Below are 17,937 nucleotides of genomic sequence, written 5' to 3'. Positions count from 1 at the left end.
ATACCTGTTCTGTGTTTATATGATGATAGACAGTTGTGTGTTGTGTTATGTTATTCCTGAGTTGCAAAGGAACCTGAGTCTGTTAGACTGGAGAGAGGCACTGTGGGTAATCAAATCCATTGTCTTAGAAATCTACACTAAGTGCATTTTTAAGTAAATTTGAGTAAAGTAAATCTAAAAATCCAATACTGATTTTACAGTGTTTTTTCCTTTACAACTGGAAAATTGTTTTGTAGCTTGTTTATTTTGTTGTCCTTTGCAAGATCTTACTCAAGTTGTCTTGTGAGGATCCTCACTTGACCACCATGCTCTGTAGTTTCTAATACTGTCACCTTGGGTTACTCTGATATCCTTGTAAGGTACTTCATTAATGTGCTCAGTGACACTTGGTTCTACTTTCTTCGGCTGCACTTCTTACTCTTCATTAGCCTTTCTTTGAGATAAAAATTTAGCATATCTGAGCCAGTGACATTGAGCCCTTAAATTCTTCTGTCTGTTATTTCACTAATTTATTTCCTTACTTTCTTGAAGTTTTCCCTTTTAAAGTTTAGAATGTTAGTTCCCAAAGCAGCTTTTGGTCTCTCACTCCAATTAAGCTTACTTTCTGTGATCATTTTTCTTTAAATTAATTGATTCTTCAGCTTAAAGAAGGAGAAAAGTGAGGGAAAGAGACACCAGATGTGTAACCATTGTTTTAAAGGAAGAAAATAATTGGATGCAGAGAATATTAATGGTTGGTTAAAGAGAGTAGAACTAAACCACAAGGAGGAAGATTAAAGGTAGATATTAGAAGAAAATACTCTTTATAAGAAAATCAGAGCGTAGAGATTGCTTGGGGAAGCTGTCATTTATGATGTGTTTATTTGGCCCTTTCTTAAGGCCTCCAGTGACAGAAGTAAAACTGATTGTCCAATCCCTCAAGTGCATTTCAACCCCCTTTTCTGTGTTTCTTTGTGTGTGCTATGAATGTGTGGATGTGTCTTTTGGACTATTTATAGTCAAAGAAATCTGCTAGCTGAAACATCTGGAGATAACTTGGCTGTCATTGTCAAGTGTTTTATTTCTTTCAATCTAGATCTGAGAAGAAAATGTTTCCCATAGTTACATTGCTCTAGGTAGTGTATGTGGCTCTGTGCAGTGACACAACTAAAAATTCCACATCCAACTCTGTCTGAAAGTCTCCAGCAGACTTTTAGTAAAACACCCATAGAAGCTTTGCCATTTGGTTCCAAAGGAAGAGTAAAGATAAGAAGACATTTTTGCACATGACAGCAATTCATGATATTTCAATACATACGTTCATATTGTATGTTGTTCCCCCTACCATCTTTGTCTTTTTTAACTTTGTATTTTGTGAACATTTCATGCTTTTCAAAGCCAATCTTTAGAATTTAAATATGTGATGTGCATGTGCATCCAAGAGTGCTTTTATTTTCTATGAGTGTCATATTTGCAATTTTTTGAGTGCATCTTTAGGAACTTTTTTATGCAGTAAAGCTTTCCCATTACCTGTGATAAAGCACAGGGTGGGGAAAAATCATCCTAAAGTAATAATAACAGAAAAAAATTGTTTTTGTAATTGCATTGAGATTGTGCTTGAGACTGTAATTCTCCTATACATTACCGTTGGCCTACTTGAAGGACATCTTTACTGGGTGAATGACTAAGTGCATATTTGATATGTGTCAAATGTATAGTACCTATTATGGTTGAATAGTTCTACCCTAGGATTACTTGTGGTATATGATAAACTGCTTACAAATATCACTTCCCAGAAACTTCCATGAAACACATGAGCTTTTTAATGTGTTGTCTTCTAATATAATGTGTAAACCTTTATAGTAAGTACAGCTGTTTTCTTTAAAGAAACAAACTCAATTTAAAGAAGCATTGTTCTGTTTTGGACTCAGGTTGGGGGAGAGTTGGACATAGGCTTGTTGCTAAAGTTGTGCGCTGTCATCATCCTCTTGAGAGTGACTGTCCTAAAGGCACAACTGTGAGTGAGTGGGCATCACCAAGTTGTCACTCACAGCTGGAAGAGTGATTAAGAGCAGCTCTTTTCAAAAGCTTGCCGTGTCATACTGGCTTATCACTGCCAGCCATGTGTCTTGTAGAACTGCATAGAAACAATTTAAAAGAGAGACTAGAGGGGAGAGAATAAAATGAAAGAATGTCCTTTTTTTTTGTCAGTTCTAATGGAATTGTTTGGGGTTTTTTTCTCTTTTCCAGAGTAAAGATGGGAAAACACCTTTGCACATGACAGCGATCCATGGTAGATTTTCAAGATCTCAAACCATCATTCAAAATGGTAAAAAAAGGGAGGGAGTAGTTTTGTCATCAGCTTTCCAATATTGTGGATATTTTCCTCCTCTTGTATTGATAACAATGTACTGACTTTTTTTTTTTTTATCATCCAGCATCCAGTAGTAGATCAATTAATGGTGGAGTCTGGTATATCTGCTTATAAAGTTTGATAAGTTACATTGGAGGACTGTTTATTTTTCAGAATGCAGGAAAATATATTCATTTTTCTGCCATAACTGAGGTTGCAGAAAGTTTGTCCCATATGGTTACACAATAAAATGCTTCTCCCTAATCCAAAGTAGTCATTCATGGACAATTACTAATGTTGCTTAAATTATCATCAGTGCTGTTTCTCTAACAAAAGTATCTGTATGCCTATATATTCTTACTCAGTCATTACGTTTTATTATAGGGGCTGAAATAGACTGTGAAGATAAGAATGGAAATACTCCTTTGCACATAGCTGCTAGATACGGCCATGAGCTATTAATCAACACTCTGATTACGAGTGGTGCTGACACTGCAAAGTAGGTAACTTTTTACTGACATGAATGCTGAGAGAATTTAGAAATGTATTTATTAGATTAACAAGACTAGTATGATTTTTTTTTAATATTGTCTTTAACTTGAAATAGGAAATATTTTGTGTATTATCCAGTACTGTACTTTTAAGAAGCTATACAGTACATCACAATTTTTTTACAAAAAAGAAGAGAAATAGATTTTCCTTTAATGTGGGTGAAGTAAAAGCTCTGAAAGTTTTAGTAGACTGTTGCAACGAATTAATGCATTCTGCTGGAAAGCATTTAACATGCGAAGTTTTCCTAAGGCTCAGTATTCTAATTAGGTGGTTTGCTGAATGCACCATGCACTTTGGCACACAATCATGTTTGTTTTGTTTTTGTGATACCTGATTATGGTGTATCTTAGGCGGGGTATACATGGGATGTTTCCTCTCCATTTGGCAGCATTAAGTGGATTTTCAGACTGCTGCAGAAAGCTCCTCTCGTCAGGTAGGATACTCTTTAAAAATCTGATGGCTGTTTTGTGCTTCAGTTTTTGTTCCATAGAATAGCTTTTAGTTACGTCTTAATTTAGTAATACATAAAAATCTTTGTAGTTTACTAGTAGTCTGGGGCTAGTGCTTACTCTTTTTAATGGTCTGTAGTTAAAGTGAATTCAAACTTCTACAGAAGTAACTTTTTTTTCCCAAAAAAAAAAAAAAATCCAAATGGAATTACTGCATCTATAACTTTTTAAATGTTGTGTTTGTGTTTTAAGTTGGCCATAGAGGTGAGATAACTGGTTCAGACCATAGTGCAACTTCAGGGAGAATGACTAATATTCTCTTAAATGGCTTCATCGAGCATTCTCCATTTCCCTTCCATGATGTCATTAGCTTAGTACAGATTGATCTATTCCTATCTGTTGCTACAGTGGGCACTTAATACCTCAGAAAACTCTGTGGACTGCTACATTAAGAAACTGCTGCATCAGTGGTTTATTGTTAATTAAATGCAATCTAAACTGTGCTTTTCTTTCATTGTTGGATTCCTCCTCAAAGTTAGGGAGGGTTGGAAGGTTATTACTTCCCTTGTTGTCCAATCTATTCTGGTGTGAACTCTGAGCTCTTTGAACCATTGTAATTCTGAGAAAGTAGATTTGTCTGAAGGATTGTGGAAACTTGAGGAACTGAAGAAGAAGAAGAAGAAACTAAATGGTTTTACATTAGTCTGAAGGCACTTTGTGTTTTTTGAAAAAGGAAAAGTTGGGGGTAGGGGATTGGGGAAAAAGGAAGAGTAAGAAGTTGCTTTGTCAACTTTATCTGCTAGGGAAGCCTGGGAGAAGAACTAAAGGAGTATAAATAAAGCTACCACTGGTAAGGCTTTTTATTTCACTGTCCAGTCATGGACAAGCTTGCAAGGATTCACTCCTGTAGTTGACTATCCTTCAGTTGGGTGCGTTTGAAATGAGGAACATTCTGGCTCTTTCTCCTTTCTGCACGTAGTGCTGCGCTTGCTTTGCCCTTACTGGAGATTCAGTATGGCAGAGGAATCCCTGCAGAAGACTTGCAAGTGGTTTCTGTGACTTCTACATGAGTCAAGCAAACTTGGATGTAAATCTAGCCTGGAGCAGAGAAGGACTTTAAGAGTATATTCAGCCTTCAGGCTGGAAAGACTAGATACTGCTAACAGCTTATTAGTACATGCTGTCGGTGTGGAGTTTGGTATCTGCAGACTATGTGCCTCACTTATGTAAATTAAGAAGTCTCACCTATGTAAATTAAGAATCTTGGATTTTTTAAATTCATGAAGAATCATGTGCAGGCCTTAAAAAAAAAAAAAAAACAATCTGCTTTGTCCCAGTACTGAATGATATTTAAGTAATTAGTGGTGTTAGACAAGCAAGCTAGGGATGTGGAAAGGCATCAAAGACTACTTTTCAAATCAGAGTGGTATACTCTCTTAAATTGTTTGCTGTCTATCACTCCATATTGAAATGGGAGGAGAATGTAGTGGTGCATGCAATACCTATGTTTTTGGGGATATGGAGTAGGAACCCAGTCTTCAATAGTCGTACTCTTGAATAACACATCCTGCATTGTTCGCTATTTATTATTGTTGAACAATTCTTAAAAAGGAAAAAAAAATGCACTTCCTGGCAAAAGTATCAAAACAAGAGATATAATGAATAAGTTTTGTTACACAAGAGCAAGACTCTTAGGAGAATATAGTAGTTTTCTCAAACCAAAAATGTAGCTTTGAAACTTGATTTGAATAGTAATCTTCATGTCAAAATACATGGTTAGATATGGAAGTGCACAGGTAAAGTTTGTGATCTCAAATTTGAAGTTCCATAGTTCATACACTTTGCAAAGAGAAGACTATAAAGGTTTTCTCTAAAGGGCTCCTCGGTAAGTAATTGCTATTACAGCCTTCACTCCAGCTTAACAAAGTTCTTTCTCTGGGACTAGAGCTAAACTAACAGATTAAATTTAAGTAGCTTCTGGATTTAGTAATGCTGACATCCTCTTCTTCATTTAAAAAAAAATCTCTGCATGACACTGATAAATTCTAGGATGTTCTTAAATTTTCCTATTACGTTACCTTAATATGTTTTATATTCAATACTAAATTACACAGAAATATTTGCAGGCAAATAGGATAAGAAAGAATATAGCCTCTTGCCTCAGTGCAGCTAATTGTCTTGTACTTCATCCCTTTCAGTTTTACTTGAACACCTGTTTTTCAAAACATTGTGAATAGCAAGAATGTGTTTCAAATTAAATAAATTTTCAGTGCTTAAGTTTGGAAATAGCTGTTACGTTTGCTTAGCAAGCATTTATCTTAAGAGTAGATGAGAGCAGTTTTATGAAAGGCAGTGTTACATAATGATTTTACAAAATTGATTTGTAGGTTTTGACATTGACACACCAGATGACTTTGGCAGGACTTGTCTTCATGCAGCTGCAGCTGGAGGGTATGTAAAAAAGTATTCGTGCTTTCCTATTTAGTGTGCTTTTTTCAAGTGCTGATCATTCCTGTTCTTTTTCTATTATTTCCTCTCTATGCTTTTCCTGCTCTCTCCCCTTGGAATTTTTATAAACATGAAAATAATTCCAAGATGGATTCTGTCCACAAACAATAAAAATAAATTAAATATTCAGCTCAGTAAGTAATTATTGGAGTACAGTGTATAGGTATCATCAGCCTAACCTTAGGTTTATGCTTGGGGATGAACTTAATTTTATTTTACATTCCCATGGATGATGATGATACAGTTTTTAGAATTTACAGCATTCAAATATGGCATGCCCAGCTAAGAACACTGTAGGACATGAGGTAGAGAACAGCAACTTTGGGGAACTATGGTTTTACCCAATCCATAAAAAAAAGATCAATTTAAATAAATGAAAAGCCATAACTACATTCCAGAGTTTAGGTGGATGAAGTAGTCAGAACTACTTGCTCATCACTTGAGTTGTAATCCATATTGATTATTGTTATTGTATTGTAGGTTTTCTATAGCAGCTACTCAAAATTGCCTGGAAGAACTGGGTAATAAATTTCATGATACACTTTGTGGGACACAAGAACTCCATGATATTGATATTTTCATTTTTCTGTTTCAATGTTGTTTAAGTAATACTGTTAAGTAATCATTCCAAGTCAAAAGATACGTGATAGATACATCCTTATTGCAAATGATTAAGGTTAAAATTCTATCTTTTCATATAAAAACACATAATTGGTGGCACATTCCCTCATTCATTTCCAGTTTAGGAAGGTTACTAAGATAGATTTTAAACAATATGCAGCACTGTATATTTTTTATGATTATCATATTGTATTGAAAATTAATTACACTAAGTAGTAAAATATTTATGTTGCAACTTCAATTTGGCCTTAAAAAAGATAAATTAAAAACTTGCCTCTGTGCTGGAATCCTGGTAGCAAAAAGCATGTGACATACAGATATTATTGGTTGTTTGCTTTAAAGAACTGAAATTTCTATTGAGTTAGGTTAATGTTTATGTGCTTTATGCATAAAATTGCTATATATGGACTTGAAATAAGTTACATTATTTTCTGATTTGGTCCTACAATTATGACATTGTTTTGTATACAAAAATATATTTATCAAAATTTTCATATGATAGTTCAGTTCCATTAAAAAAAACATATGAGGTGTGTATGTGTAGCAGTTTTGATATTTGCAGAGGACAGTATTAGGAAAATAAAATTTGCAATCACAAGTAATATTGCATTAATTTAATAGGAATTTGGAGTGCCTAAATCTTCTGCTAAATACTGGTGCAGACTTCAACAAAAAGGACAGATTTGGGAGGTAAGACATTCTAGATTTGTATATTGTAAAAGGCTGTTGAAAGTATTACAGAAGTAGCATGTTGCTATGTGGGCAAGTCTGTGTGATCCAGTTTAAATGGTTTTTAAGATACGATGTTTCTAATAAACTGTGCTTCAGCATATGTTACCAAACAAACATATTTTGTTTATTGTGTTTTGTTAAGTAGGTGTTTAGTCTTGTTTTTAAAGACTGACTTCCAGATTCAACTGTAATTTTTATGAGCCTTTTTTGCTCATATTTTCCAAATAATGTATTAGTCAAACCTATAAATCTGTTGCTATTTCTAAGCTTTTTTAAAAAAAAATTCCATTATTTTATTATAACTGCTTCACCATTTTCCTTTCATTATGTCCTCTGTAAAATCTCACATCACGTCATGGAAAATATGATTTTCCAGGATGTGAACTGCAGGAGTAGGACTTGAGAATGTTATGGATCTAAAGTTGTATTCTGCTTTTTAAATTCCACTTCCACTCTTTCCTGACAAAGGAACAACTATCTGTCACAACTTTTGTCATGGAAAGTTGGGGGGTTTTTGTGGCTTTGGTTTAGGTGTTAGTTTAACATGCAGGTTATATAGAGCAATTATTTTGGGAGAGCGAAAAGATTAAAATAGTTAAAAGTGGAGAGAAATGGGAAAAAGTAATTCTAAGGGAAAGGGAAGAGATAGGACACTTTAAACTGCCTGTCTGCTCAAAATTGAGATATTTATAGTAGCAGTCTCTTTTTAAAAAAGGAAAATGGAATTCTGAGTCATCTTGGTGCTTTTGAAATTTTGTCTGAACTGGTTTATTTAGAGAATAGTTTGTGTGTTTGAAGATGGAATAAGTTTCCTCTGAGATTATACATCAGTACTAATATTTCACAGTTTTGTTATAAGATGACAAGGTATATTTTTAAAAGTTTTCTTTAACAATACCGCTTGTATGTTTGTATAGTTAATAATAAATAATACTTACCCCTTTTAGACAAAATTCTGGTCTGTTTGTTGAAAATATCTGCTTGTTAATAGTTGTATTTTATTTTGACCTTGTTTAGTTGCTACACAGCTCTTAGATTTGTCCATATTTTTCTATGTGGTTTGCAATTACTTAACTAAAAATAGTGTTTCTAATGTAAACTTGATTTTCTTCTGTATGTTTACACAAGAAAATCCATATAAAGCTTCCATTAATACAAAATTTGTGTGTATTTTGGTTGGCAAATAGATCCCCTAGGTATTGTTCTGCATTATTAAATGGTCCTTAGAAAATGGCTCCATTTTTAAATATTGTCATGATGCATTCTTCACCACACGTACTTGTTAAAAAATGTAAGGAGGATTTAAGTTTCATTTTATTTTGCTTTTTCTGTCTCTATAATATTATTTTTTTCTGTTATTTACCATTGTACTTTTTATTTAAATGTGTACTAAAGAACTCCACTCCATTATGCTGCTGCCAATTGTAATTATCAGTGCCTGTTTGCCCTTGTGGGATCTGGAGCTAGTGTGAATGACCTTGATGAGAGGGGTTGTACACCTCTGCACTATGCAGCTGCATCAGACACAGATGGAAAGTAAGTGGCATGCTTTATTCTAAAGCCTTTCTCCTTAGAAACATTTGCCAAATGCATTCTTTTATGTTTTTAAAGATTAAACTCAACAGATTGTTCATGGTATATAAAATATTTTATGTAACAAATACTGAGAAAAATGAACGCTAGTAAAATGTATTGTAATTTTTTTGTTAGGTACTATAATGCAGTTGTCCTAATTCAGGAATTCAGAATTCTTGGGAACTCCTACTCTGGGTAGTAAGCAGTAGAGTCATTTTGCTTTACAATCAAATTCTAATGAAGGATGATGTGTCTTCTGGAAGGTTCTTAATGTTGCCCCAAAATCAGTGTAGTTAATCAGAAATGCACTGTAAAACTAGACTATGAGTTACAGTAGGCCTACATCAGGATAGAATATAACTCAGCATTTAAATAGAAGGTGCTTTATCCATTTGATGTTTGATTAAACTATTAATGTTTAGCATTATTGGCCAAGTGCAAGGTCCTGCACATGGGCCAGGGCAATCCCAAGCCCAAATACAGGCTGGGCAGGGAATGGATCGAGAGCAGCCCTGAAGAGAAGGACTTGAGAGTGATGGTGGACGAGAAGCTCAACATGAGCCAGTAATGTTGGCCTTCTGAGCTGCATCAAAGGAAGCATGGCCAGCAGGTCAAGGGAGGTGATTCTCCCCCTCTACTCTGCTTTAGTAAGACCCCACCTGGAGTACTGTGTCCAGCTCTGGAGCCCCTAACGTAAGACCTGTTGGAGGAAGTCCAGAAGAGGGCCACAAAAATCATGAGCGGGCTGGAGCACCTTTCCTATGAGGACAGGCTGAGAGAGCTGGGTCTGTTCAGCCTGGAGAAGAGAAGGCCCCAGGGAGACCTTATAGTGGTCTTCCAGTACCTAAAAGGGGCTTGTAAGAAAGATGGGTACAAACGTTTTATCAGGGCCTGTTGTGACAGGATGAGGGGTAATGGTTTTAGAATGGAGGGAGGTAGATTCAGCCTGGACATAAGGAAGAAATTTATTTATAATGAGGGTGGTGGAACAGTGGCCCAGGTTGCCCAAAGAGATGGTTAATGCCCCATCCCTGGAAACGTTCAAGGCCAGGTTGGATGGGGCTCTGAGCAACCTGATCTAGTCGGGGATGTCCCTGCTTTCTTGCAGGGGGGTTGGACTAGATAACCTTTGAAGGTCCCTTCCAACCCAAACTATTCTATGATTCTGTGAAACTTGAGTACCGCTTGCATGTGCACACACTCAGCATATACAGGTCAAAAGCTGGTGTGCAGCATCACATTTCAAATGCGTACATTGACACCTTCACTGGAAGGTAGCGCTGCTTAGAGCTGTATCATCATGGTTTAATACAGCACCTTTTAAAAGGTGAAGCAGCAATAGGAACGAGGAGGCATACAACTTGCAGATTGGGTTTTGAAGGATAAATAAAGAATAGTTTCACGGCCATTTAACTAATATTTAAAGTACATGCCTTTTTATGTAAAGCTAAGTTTCAAAACAAAATTGCTGGTTTTTAGATATACTTTAGATTCCTGCTGGAGTCTGCTGAGATAATTTTACTCTAATTGCCCTCTTAGAAGTTGAGCTAGGATTAATTTTAGCTTCACAATTGCTCTGAAAACCTCTAAACCATAATGGTTCTTCAGATTATATCATTTTGCCATCTGTCTTATAAAAGGCACAAGCAAGAATGATGATGGCAATACTGCAGAGCTTTGGGATATAAGTCAAAGAATTGTTTCTGGAACCCACGTGATATTGCCCTTCTGATTAACAGTTGGCTCTCTGGAAGACAGGCTGCAAAGCAGAATGGCCTGAGGAGAAGCTTTTTATATTGGTGCAGCAAGATGATTAGTAACAGCTGGAAAAACAGTACTGCTCAGCTCATATTCAGAATAGGAATGAGGCTAAAAATTGCTATTGAGTTGTAATATAAAGCCTGGGGGAAAAAAAGTCAGGAAATTATCTATATAGAAATTCCAAAGATATTTATGTGCATTTTTACAGTCTTTGTTCAGGCATCTTTAAAGACGGATTTTAGGGACAAGGATGTTTTTGTTGAAAATTATTTTCCTGTTTGGAAATGTTTCTTTTGTATCTTTAAAAATGCTTCTGATCTGGAATAAACACCAGTAAGCCTCACTTTGACAAGACTAGACAGAGAAACATGATCGCAGATTGATGTAAACTAAGCAGCATCTTAGGGGAGAAAAACCACGCTCTTTCTGTGTTAGAATTATTTAATAGACAGTACACCAATAAATAAATGGGAAATAAATTTGTCTTATCTGGGCTTTCAGAAAGTTTGATTAATCTCATTTAAAGAAGCCTATTGAGGCCAGTTAAGTATGCAAAAGATGCTAAGTTAATCTCTTTCCTGAATGAGAAGAAACAGCAAAAATAAATATCTGCTTTGCATTGGAAAGAATAGGCACTCAAGGATTTTTAGTAGACTTTGCTTCCTGCAGCATGTTTAGTGTATTGTATTCTTTGTGAGCACACAAATACAGAAAGTACACAAGTATAGAAATTTAGATAGCCAAGCCCAGGGATGTTTTAACATTTACTAATAAGCTGTGAATGTTAATACAAAATCATTGATTAAAATTAACAAAGAAAGTTAGACGATTGGACAAATAAAATGTAGGGACAATAATTCTCACTTGAAGGGACAAATTAACTTGTCTTTGGATTCTCAGAAATCTCATCCCATTTCAATTAAAATAAAAACATGCAAGCACAGTTGCCATTAATTAAATCCAGGCATTTGTTTACTAGGCAAATAAAACCCGAATTAGTTTGTTAAAAACATAGATATGCTTTGCAGGTAGCTTTTTATTAGATACACTGAACTTAGTGTAAAGTTACTTACATCTTGTGTTGCATGTTATTCTTTAAAACTGGAGAATTTTTACCTTTCTCACTATCTGCCTAAGTCCTTTTCTCCTTTATCCTAGACACAAAATGGTGAAAGTGAGAGTGCACCTAGGTGTTGCTCCTGTTCTCACCTTTGTAATGAGACAGAGTACTTTATAATTAGACACTTCCTGGTTCATAGTTCTTCCTGCAGCTTTTTGCTCCTTTCGTCTTCACTCACCCGCCTTGTTACTTTCAGCCTTTGTCTGGGATGGAAAAGCAAATGTCAGGTCTTAAGCAAATCACTGTTACTTCACATGAGGTTATCGGGCTCTTGACCTCAGCTGTCTTACTCATGTTGAAATGTGTTTACATTTCATCACAGCAGGATCTCATTCAGATTATGAACTTGCCTGGAGTCAGCAGATGGAACAGTGCCCTTCCTTGAAAGAACTTAAACAAGTTCTGATGTTGCAGGGTCATGCTGTCTTCTGTCAGGAGATGGCTGCTTTTGTAGAATTTTTGCCTGCATTTCTCCAGGGTTTGAATGTTCTCCAGGGTTTTGAATGATCAAGTTTCTATCTTAACGGCATTGATCAGAGATCACACTGGGATTCCTGTCTCTCAAATCTAAACTTGCCATATCCCCATTGCAAGTTTCTCACATGACATCATAGCATAGCTGTATCATACAACTACAAATGTTGAAATTTCCTTTAATTTTCTACCAAACAATTTCCCATGGGATAAATGGGAACTAAAACCCTCCTATTGTCAATGTATCCAACTGGCCCATTTGTCACTACTGATAATGGTAATCTGTGAGACCTTTAGATAAACTGTGCTAAGGAAGAAAGCTTCCAAGCTAGATTTGACAAGATAATATATTTTTTTAGCTTCACATGCATTTTATTTAACTGATAAAGGAGAACTGTTTCATAATCCAAGAGAGAAGAAGAGATGGTGACCTGTTGTACACTTCAGAAAACCATATGGCTTCACCAGCAAGTTCAAGGTCATTATGGTAACTAGGTATAAACATCTCTGTGTTCCAAGGGCCTGTCTTTGTGCTTCTTGACCTACAGAATTGATGTTTTCAACTATAATATAAAGTATATGTTCTGTACAAAGTAGCCTCACTTAAAGGTGTTCCTGGACTATTATCAATGCAAGGTTGTCCTGTTTGGATTTGCCACAGGAACAATAAATAGTCATAAACGAACAGTCATAACAACCCATTTCAGAAGGATGGGAATGTTACTCGCCCTTGCTGGACTTCTGCCTGAAGAAGTGGCCATACAGAGGCTGGGTGTCTTTAAACTTTCAACTCCCAGATTTTGTTCTGCTCTAGTTCAGTCTTTAGAAAGCCTTTCTAGTGCAGGATATGTTCCAAGTCATAAGAGATTACGACTGTATTTGAATGTACGACTACTACCTCAGTGATGTCTTACCTGTGTTTTAGTCACAGAGCAGCATGTAGTTTCACAGTACAGTTCACAAGACTTAAAAATCTCACTCCTCTCTGGGATGGATGTTCTTCTACCTGCTTGGTAGTCCTTTCCTGAATGGTCAGGTGGTCCTTCAGTGGTGAGAAGACTTACCCATTCCATTCTTCATTTTGCTCTGTCATAGAAGATGATTCTTTATAGGCAGTTGTGAAAATCATGGATATATTGGGGCAAAAGGACCAACCGTTTCGTATCAGTATTCTTGAGCTCAGAGCTGTGTAGAACATATGCAGAGCTTTCTGGTCTTCTATTAAAAAATATCGTGGCCAGGTCTTAACAGACAATGTAATCACAATGTGCAATGTTGACAAGTGGGATGTCATGAAGTCTTTTTTTCCCCTGCTGGAAGCAAATGATCCAGTCATTCAGTATAGTAGCAGGTGGTTCTGAATGAATTCAGCTTTGGTGAACCCAGACTAGGAGATCAGATCCAAGGATCTGAAGTCCATCTGCCTTTTGTGAAGTACAAGATGTTCTATTTCTCAAGTCAGGTAGTCTTATGAATTAAACGCGATCTTGGTTCTGTTACCAGGTAAAACAGTATGTGCAGTTTATCAGACCCTGAAGGTTCTGCCTAAGGTATGACATGAGGAGACCTTCATAATCCTAACTGTTTGAGCCAACTGAGACAAATTAGGTACCAGAATAATCTGTAAATAAGAAATCTAAAATATCTTCTTCTTTTCTATGCTATGAATTCACAATTTTTGAGGCTCTGTACAATCTTGATCTTGGTCTGTGTCTATGTGGATGTTTTGGAGCTCTTACTATGGTCTCATTAATACATTTGCAAAATAACCCAATGTTATTCTGGGACTGTTCATTTCTCACCAGTCTTTTTATCTTGTTATCCTGAAGCTCTTGAAGCTGAGTTTGTTGTATGTCAGGTAGTTCAGTCTAGATCAATTTACCTCTTCATTCTCTGGTGGCTGCTGCTTCAGAATTCTCAGTATTTGTAGCCTTTGCAAAATGTTGCTGAAATGGTAGGTAACATAAAATTATGAATAAGTAGGGTTATTGTTTGGAATTGTTTAGTGTGCATGCATGGAGTTTCTAAAAAAAAAAAAAAAAAAAAAAAACAAAAACCAGAAAAATAGGGAGAGAAAGTTGACTTTAGTACCCTGGTTTTCATCCTTGTGGCTGAGTGTCTGTGGTTGAAACTGTGCTGATTATGTTCTGCCTTATAACTTGGTGTAAGGAATGGTAGGATACAAGTATGCCAACAACTAAGTGTGTTTACTATATTAAAAAAAAAAAATCAATAAATTAGAGCCTGGTAGGGGAAGTGTATGTGTGTGTCACTCTTGAATACACACCATGAAGAACTCAGCTATTGGTTCTTTTCCTTCTGTATTAAGTATAGAAGAATGCACTGATACAGAAAAACATACCAAAATAATAATAATTTATATTAACAAAGGTAACTGCGGTTGTATTAGCTAGGAGGGAAATAGCCATGAAATACTGGTTTTAACCAAGTCAGCTAATTCAGAGGATGCAGGATGTCTGCCGAGAATTCTTTCAAATTTTGGAAGCTTTGTGATTAATCTTAACGCTTGGTGTAGTGAGTTAGGTGTACTCTAGTCCTAGCCAATATTGTATGTTAAATCAGTGTTCTTGTGTGCTGTATTCTATTTTCCAATTTAATTGGAACAATATATGACTTAGTGTAAATTTGAAATCCAACATTTAGATACATGGTTGCATATGTCACTTTAACTAGGTGCCTGGAATACTTGCTAAGAAATGATGCCAATCCGGGGATCCGAGACAAACAAGGATACAATGCTGTTCATTATTCAGCTGCTTATGGTCATCGCTTATGTCTTGAATTGGTAAGAAAACATATCATAGATGAAAGCTGTAACAGCTGCTCTTGCAGAGTTATGAAGCAAAGGCTAGGGGATTCCTCCACCTTGGTTCTTCACCTGTAAGCTAGGTCGATAGTGTTTTTCAGCCCCTGTGAGGACAAATATTTAAGCACCTGGTACTTTTAAAATAGAGGCAAGGTGAGGAACTAAAATGAGAGATATTGACTTAAAAAGATAATCCATTCTGAGATTAAAAGATAACTGGTTGAGGATGTGAAATATTAGTTTTGTTTTGTTTCTTAACTGCTATTTTTTTTCCTGATGGCTGAAATAAAATAACCACTGAGAAGTGTTAAGAATTTTCAGAAATGTTATCTGAAGGACCAAATTAAAATGTATGAAAAATCTGTAAAGTAAGGCTGCCTTTTGAAATAGTTCACATAGTTACAGTAGATAATGGCCACATAATAGAATTTTAGATAATAAAGCCTCAGGTAGTTTTTTATTAATCCCTTTGCAAATATCTGTGTGTTATTTGGTATGCTAATTTTATCTTCTGTCTGTTATTCAACTTAGTATTTTTATACAAATTATGCTTTTATATTCAAATGTATTCAAACATGAATTCTCAATGTTTTTAATTGCAGATTGCAAGCGAAACACCTCTAGATGTTGTAAGTCTATTATTTCTCACTGTTAAAGTACTACTGTACAGCAAAAGGGAGCATGTGATTTTAAAAGTACTGCCTATTTTTAGACTTATTCAACGATTTCTTGAATGCATCGATGTATTATTTCATTTCAATTGCAATTTAGATTTAATTGCAATTCAGAATTTTAAAAAAGGAAATTATTTTTAAGCCTTTTTTTTTTTTTTTTTTGTAAACACTCATCTGGCCATGTTATAAAAGTGTGATAATGAAAATTTAGTTATCTGAAGGTATTTGGTGTTCTTCAAACACTTTGAGTGTTTTAGTTCTACTAGCTTACTAAATTAAATATGATTTTGAAAAAGACCCAAAATTAAAACTTTAGAACACATCTGGAAGAAAGAAAGAGAAATGTATACAGATAGATATTTTAATCCTATTTTATAATGCTTTTGCCTCTTTTTGAGTCCATTTCTTCTTCAGGGGGAATGCTTTTCTGTTCTGAGAAATCAGTCCTGCCTGGCTTTTCATATTGTTTTCTTGATGACTCTTCACCTAGAGAAATTCACGTTAGATTAAATGCCTGGGTTTTTGTTTGTTTTGGGTTTTTTCGTACCATAGCTGTTCTCACCTGTCCTTGTCTTCCCTTCGTATGCATTTCATCTATATTATTTCATATGGCTGCTTCAGGAAAAAAATAATGCTTTTAGATTCATTTCTGATTTAATTATTGTATTATTATGCAAAAATAAACAACTGTGCATGGGAGATGAATATGGGGGAGGGGTTACAGTCATTGCTACTCAAACTCTTTTAAAAGGCTGAAGGATATCTAGAATTCCTAAGGAAACTATAATCTGATATTATTCTTCCTAATTTTCTTCCTTTATTTTTCAATCTGTGTGTACTGGAAACAGTAGCAATTATTGCTGAATTTTTTTAAAGGTGAGGGGTTTTTACACTCACTCTGACTGTCTCTCTCTGCTAAGCTAATGGAAACATCGGGTACTGACATGCTGAATGATTCAGACAACAGAGCACCTATAAGTCCACTGCATTTAGCTGTAAGTATTTCATTCTTTAGTGATGATAGCTTGATAATTGCAAACAGTTGTTGACATAGGTTTATTCATTCTGGATTTTTTAAAAATAGGTCAATAACAATAAATGAAATGCAAAACTACATACATAACATTCCCGAATGAGCTGTACAGGGCAATTTTGGCATTTAACTTGAAACTTGCTTAGTGGAACAGCTTTCATTGGGAATCTTCTAATTAAGATTTATGTTATAATTTATACTAATGAAACTTTTAGAAGACTTGTTTTATAAGTAATTATTATTTTTTTTTCTATCATCATTGTTTTACCGTCATCATTGTTTAGTATGAGAAATGTTTGTCTTTAATACTTTAAGAAAGATTTACTTAAAGAGTAGTGTAGGAGAGGACCTGATGAAACTGTCCATACAAATATACTCAAAATACAGAGTAACCACCTCAATTCGTAGCTTTCATCTTTTCACTGAACTTTGAGCAATTGAAAAACCACAGTGTACTTTATGAAAATAGCCTAAGTCTCATGCAGTATATTGTGTGTGTGTGTATATATATATATATATATAGATATATATGGCCAAAGGAAAAAGCAACCTTCAATACTGGTAAATGAAAGCAGTTCGAAGAGTCTCTTCCTGGAAGTTAGTTTTGTCTGGGGGCAGAGGTTATGTATCCATGAGTATACTTGTCAAATTTATTCTGGAAATTACAAAACCATAGTTGTAGATGTTTATTTTCATTACTGACTTTGACACTTTGTCTTGACACATACCTACACAGTATTCTCTATGCTGTTTTTTTATCCTTGTATATCCATTCTGATCTCTTAACTGTTTTATCCCCTAAGTCCCTTCTGTTTTACCAGTTATGTTAACTATATCTATTTGAACTGTATTCTTTTTACTTACAAATTTTATTGTCTTTTTCTTCTTTACATCTTTTGTTAAAAAACTAATAGGAATTAGTTAAGTTTGCATATGTTCATCTCTTGAAATAATCTGAGAGTGATCTAACTATAACATGAAGCAATTAAACGTGCAGTATTCAGCAGTAGTTATACAAATTGGAGACATGATTTTCTGAAAGCAGTCTCAGTTACTGACTGAAAGGGTAAAATGGAAAAAAAACGACTAACCTTCTTACTTGAAATTCTGGAGTTTTTTATATTAGTCATAACTGTTGTAAGTCCTTTCACGCTACATGAGTAGCTAGCTCATCTACACGTTGATACAAAAATACTATCTTCACAGTTTGATTTAAGTAATCCTGGCGAGAAAGGGAAAATGTGAAGGATGAGAAAAATGAAGGATTTTCTTACTCTTG

The 17,937-nt window shown here is 35.2% G+C and overlaps 1 protein-coding gene across 4 annotated transcripts in view; it reads left to right on the top strand.

The window, feature by feature from the left end:
- Positions 1 to 17,937, top strand: part of ANKRD28 (ankyrin repeat domain 28) — a 126,909-nt gene that overhangs the window by 94,166 nt on the left and 14,806 nt on the right. For all 4 annotated transcript variants that reach the window (XM_086742616.1, XM_086742615.1, XM_086742614.1 and 1 more), the window contains exons 9-17: positions 2,230 to 2,308; positions 2,717 to 2,831; positions 3,235 to 3,317; positions 5,721 to 5,784; positions 7,084 to 7,152; positions 8,590 to 8,730; positions 14,819 to 14,930; positions 15,554 to 15,580; positions 16,546 to 16,620. In XM_086742616.1, coding sequence (XP_086598742.1) covers positions 2,230 to 2,308; positions 2,717 to 2,831; positions 3,235 to 3,317; positions 5,721 to 5,784; positions 7,084 to 7,152; positions 8,590 to 8,730; positions 14,819 to 14,930; positions 15,554 to 15,580; positions 16,546 to 16,620 — 765 coding nt within the window. The remainder of the gene's footprint in view (positions 1 to 2,229; positions 2,309 to 2,716; positions 2,832 to 3,234; positions 3,318 to 5,720; positions 5,785 to 7,083; positions 7,153 to 8,589; positions 8,731 to 14,818; positions 14,931 to 15,553; positions 15,581 to 16,545; positions 16,621 to 17,937) is intronic.

The sequence above is a fragment of the Chlamydotis macqueenii genome, chromosome 2 (genome assembly GCF_036417535.1).
Source record: "Chlamydotis macqueenii isolate bChlMac1 chromosome 2, bChlMac1.mat, whole genome shotgun sequence".
NCBI classification, from domain to species: Eukaryota; Metazoa; Chordata; class Aves; order Otidiformes; family Otididae; genus Chlamydotis; species Chlamydotis macqueenii.
This window is presented reverse-complemented; position numbering and strand designations above follow the sequence as displayed.